This window comes from Macadamia integrifolia, chromosome 2 (assembly GCF_013358625.1).
Source record: "Macadamia integrifolia cultivar HAES 741 chromosome 2, SCU_Mint_v3, whole genome shotgun sequence".
In the NCBI taxonomy this organism is placed as follows: Eukaryota; Viridiplantae; Streptophyta; class Magnoliopsida; order Proteales; family Proteaceae; genus Macadamia; species Macadamia integrifolia.
The window spans coordinates 6,580,158-6,584,540 of record NC_056558.1 but is presented as its reverse complement, the minus strand read 5'-3'; the positions used below and the strand labels follow the sequence as shown (position 1 = coordinate 6,584,540).

At 39.3% G+C, this 4,383-nt stretch overlaps 2 protein-coding genes across 3 annotated transcripts in view; both read left to right on the top strand.

The window, feature by feature from the left end:
* The window catches only part of LOC122094632 (probable LRR receptor-like serine/threonine-protein kinase At3g47570), a 4,858-nt gene extending 4,631 nt beyond the window's left edge, over positions 1-227 (top strand). The window contains exon 3 of the mRNA XM_042665251.1: positions 42-227. Within this exon, the coding sequence (XP_042521185.1) occupies positions 42-227 (186 nt within the window). The remainder of the gene's footprint in view (positions 1-41) is intronic.
* On the top strand, positions 31-3,811 carry LOC122067223 (type IV inositol polyphosphate 5-phosphatase 7-like). 2 transcript variants are annotated; one of them, XM_042631068.1, is made up of 11 exons: positions 31-163; positions 256-874; positions 991-1,184; positions 1,375-1,483; positions 1,599-1,732; positions 1,866-2,125; positions 2,228-2,347; positions 2,445-2,529; positions 2,915-2,985; positions 3,111-3,262; positions 3,366-3,811. In XM_042631068.1, exons 2-6 carry the CDS (start codon positions 506-508, stop codon positions 2,089-2,091), a joined length of 1,032 nt encoding a protein of 343 aa, XP_042487002.1. In that variant the 5' UTR covers positions 31-163; positions 256-505; the 3' UTR covers positions 2,092-2,125; positions 2,228-2,347; positions 2,445-2,529; positions 2,915-2,985; positions 3,111-3,262; positions 3,366-3,811. The 2 variants fall into 2 exon arrangements, with proteins under 2 accessions (XP_042487002.1, XP_042486995.1); XM_042631061.1 differs by having other exon boundaries at positions 1,584-1,732.
* Positions 3,812-4,383: the final 572 nt, after the last annotated feature.

Below are 4,383 nucleotides of genomic sequence, written 5' to 3'. Positions count from 1 at the left end.
TTTCCTTGTGTGATTCATTTCTGCGTGAATTCATTTTATAGTTTTTCTCTGGGAGTAGGATCTTTGTAGCTACATGGAATGTGGGTGGAAAATCACCACCTAGTTACTTGAATCTTGAAGATTGGCTCCACACTTCACTTCCTGCAGACATTTATGTTATTGGGTATGTCCTGTTGATGTTCACAATTTTCATCTCTTCTGTAGCCATGCTACTGCAACAAGATTAATGGAAGCTGTTGTGATCCCATTATCCAGATTTCAAGAAATTGTTCCGCTGAATGCTGGGAATGTTTTAGGCGCAGAAGACAATGGACCCGCAAGGAAGTGGCTGGCTCTTATCCGAAAGACTCTTAACAATCTCCCTGGCACCAGTGGCAGTGCTGGTTATCACACACCTTCACCAATCCCTGATCCAATTATAGAATCAGATGCAGATTTTGAAGGTTCGACGAGACAGAAGGCCTCTTCTTTCTTCCCCCGCCGGTCATTCCAGACAAGCCGTAGCATGAGAATGGACTATGACATGTCAACCTTGCAACCCCGGCTTGATCGACGATTCAGTGTATGTGATCGGGTTATTTTTGGTCACAGGCCGAGTGATTATGATCCCAATTACAGAGGGGGTTCATCTGATGATGAGAATGTGCCTACGGATTCCCCGAGTACCATCTTCTCACCAATGTCCTATGGAGGGTCCACATCCATGGAGGACAGAGAGAGACCGTCTGGGCACTCGAGGTACTGCCTAGTTGCAAGTAAGCAAATGGTTGGGATATTTCTCACAGTCTGGGTGAGGAGTGACCTGAGGGATGATGTAAAGAATATGAAAGTTTCATGTGTTGGCAGGGGATTGATGGGTTATCTTGGAAACAAGGTACACTGTTTACATGAATCATTTTTCTTGCATATACACCCCTTAGATAGGATTTCTGGAATAACAAGAAGCAATTTCACAGAACTAAGTGGAAATTTTATGTTTGGGTTTTCCAGGGCTCAATCTCAATCAGTATGTCTGTACACCAAACTAGCTTCTGCTTCGTATGTAGTCATCTAACCTCTGGACAGAAGGAAGGTGATGAACTAAGAAGGAACTCTGATGTCATGGAGATCCTGCGGAAGACAAGGTTTCCACGTGTTCAAAGAGTAGGGGATGAAAAATCGCCAGAAACAATCCTCGATCATGAGTAAGACTCTTATTCTATTAAGCCAGTTCTCCGACTCCTTTTCTCTAAATTGATGTAAATCCTCATTCTTTTTCCCTATTCCCCAAATCATCAGGTTATCTGAAACATTTTCTAAAAGGGATAATTAAGAAGTAAATTATTGAAGTTTTGCTGAGATTTGAATTTTCTAATTGATGCTTCTCTTGTTCAGTCGAATTATATGGCTTGGGGATTTGAATTACCGAATTGCACTATCTTATCGCTCTGCAAAGGCACTTGTGGAGATGCACAACTGGAGGGCATTGTTAGAAAATGATCAGGCATGATACTTGTCCTTGCATCATGTACACTTCATGTTCTCGGCATTCTTTGAAACTAGAAAACCTTGTCAATCTGAATATTTGACAAATTTCTTCGCAGCTTCGGTTAGAACAGAGACGAGGTCGTGTATTCGAAGGATGGAATGAGGGGAAGATATATTTTCCCCCCACCTACAAATATTCAACCAATTCCGACAGATATGCAGGGGATGACATGCACCCTAAAGAGAAGCGACGAACACCTGCATGGTAAAACCCCCTTTACTTACTAAGTATGAAGGAATTTATGTAAACTAGGCACCACACAGAATACTTTGAACTCAAATATTCTACACAAACATATTTGGGAACTGATTTAGCCTTTTCTCTTTTGGGTGTGAAGGTGTGATCGCATCTTGTGGTATGGAAGGGGCCTCCATCAATTAACGTATGTTCGTGGTGAGTCTAGATTCTCAGATCATAGACCAGTTTATAGCCTTTTCTCTACTGAAGTTGAGTCCATCAGCCGTAGTCGTTTTAAGAAAAGCATGAGTTGTTCTAGTTCCAGAATTGAGGTGGAAGAACTGTTACCATACTCACATGGATATACTGAACTTAGTTTCTTCTGAATGCTGGATGGAACAAATAAAGACCCACATTCAAGTATGCTCTCTCTCTCTCTCTCTCTCTGTGCCACATTATTTTTTCTGCCTCTATTATTGATTTTATTTCATCACTGAACTTTCCTATTTTATTGATTTTTAGGAACCCACATATTTGTCAACAGAGTGAATAGGCCGTTCTGCACTTGGGAATGTTTCCCTTTTATGTATTCAGACAATCTTCGAAGAATTGAAGGCACTAATTATTGTTTTCTTTCTTAAGGTAAAGTATTGAAACATGGGAAACATTCCAATCAAGTCTTGACTTCTTGTGATGTTTTCTCCCCATAATTGGAGTGTTTATTATGTTGTATAACCAGACGTCCACGGAAATATTGGATTCAGTTGATGAATTCTCATCAATCTTTTGAAGTCCAAACATGGAACTTCTCCTTTCTCAATCAGGTGATTACTTAAAACAATTACCTTGATTTGGTTAGATTTTTCTTTTATTGTGTTTCTTGTTTAGGGTAATGAACTCAGTATCTAAACTAACTAGCAAGGGATCACACCAAGGTGGCATTCTGTCTCTGGCCCCATATCAAGTGTTTAAATCCTGGAGCTGCATCTATTTACGAATCTCATTTTGCTCTTGGTGGTGTCTCTTTTGGCAACCTATAAAACGAGGGTTATTGGAATGAATCCAACAGTCACTTCTCCAATAGAATTTGTACTCCACATATAATCTGAAAGCATTGTTGTAAATTACAACCTCTTTTACTTGAAAGTTCTGTTTAGTGGGTATCTTTCATATTCTTATTCTCATCTGTTATTTGGTCCCCGGTTGCAGACAGTCTTGAAGAATCACTCTTGTATTGAATGGGCGACGGAGACATTTCCGTCCCCCACAAACCAAAAAAGGTTGGTCGTTTTCTTCCTTTCGTTTTCAGTTAGGACCATTGTAACTGTACTCATCAATTATTTTTTGATCTTTGACCTCGGTTATTTGTCTAATTGTCACAGTGTCTTTTGTTTTATGTCAACAGATGTGTATACATATATATATATATATATATATTTATATATCCAGTACACGAGGCAGTCTACAATGTTTTCATCAGACAGAATCTAGTTATAAAATACTTGGATGGTAACAGTTACTTTTGGCTCCTTCAAGTTCAAGATGTGTTCTTATCAGGTAAGGGTGTTACACCCTTAACATGAAAATTTCAAGTCCCACAAAAGTTCAAACTAATTAAGAGACATTCAACTAAAAGGATATTTTGTTGGATTTGTTGCAGGACAAGCTTGCTTTGCTCAAGTGACATGGTGAAAGAGTCTGGCTTTTGTTAGTGGACTTTTTGAATTATTTTGGTTCTATATATTTTTTGGTTAATCATTGGATGAGGACGAGATTATTCTTTTTGTAAGAAGATGAAAATAGAGGGTAATCAAAATAATCATACTGGGAGGAGTTTGGGACGGGGGGTTGTTCAGTTGTAATTATGATTTTTGGGTCCAAAGAGAGAGAGAGAGATACAAAAATTGTGATGGAGAACATTCATGTTGGCAGTGATGTAACATAAGAAAGAAATAAAAAGAAGAAAGAGAAAAAAAAAGGGAAAGAAATTTGAAGTTTGATCATCATAAGGATCTGAAGCTGTTTGGCATGTGATGTCTTTGTTGGCTCTGCTGCTTCTGTAACTGCTAATGATTTTACTGAAAAAAGGTTGTTTTGTTGATTACAGACCCTTATTTATTTTATTTTAACTTTTGATGTGAGGAATTAAAGTTAAAAGCCAGGGATGAGTGGGGAAAAAAGCACAGTAACAATAACAGAGTTACAGTCATGGCAGGAGGTGTGCTGATAGTAAAAGAAGAGTCGGTGCTAAATTCACTTTCAAGTGGAGAGAGAAAAGAGATTACTGGTTTCTGTGTCTTGTGTGTGTGGTTAGTTTTGGACTTGTCTGTCTGGGTGGTGTGGGCGAGGCCTGTGGGGGGGTGGTAGTGGTGGTGGGGTTGTGATGGTTTTAACAGTCAAAGGGGTTATTCTCTTGGAAATCTTAAAACAAGTGGGCCCACTTGGGAGATAAGGCATTGGTTTGTTGACTGTAGGGAGGAGGTTTTGGGGTTTTTCATGGGTTTAAGAGAAGAAGCCATCTAATTTATTTAAAGAGGCTTTGGAGTTTACCTCGCTTTCACCACTTAATTGTCTCCTTATTGAAATCACCATGAGTGGTGGGTGGCCTGGTCTGGTGGGGTATAGAATCTTGGAGTGGACTTCTCTGTAGGCAAAAAAGAAAATCAAAATGGAAACAC

What these genes read in the sequence shown, in the direction of transcription:
- LOC122067223 (XM_042631061.1), top strand. Translation starts at nt 506, where the DNA reads ATGAGAATGGACTATGACATGTCAACCTTGCAACCCCGGCTTGATCGA. An exon ending in CATTGTTAGAAAATGATCAG is followed by an intron (nt 1,484 to 1,583) that starts GCATGATACTTG and finishes ATTTCTTCGCAG; the next exon opens with CTTCGGTTAGAACAGAGACG. An exon ending in AAGCGACGAACACCTGCATG is followed by an intron (nt 1,733 to 1,865) that starts GTAAAACCCCCT and finishes TTGGGTGTGAAG; the next exon opens with GTGTGATCGCATCTTGTGGT.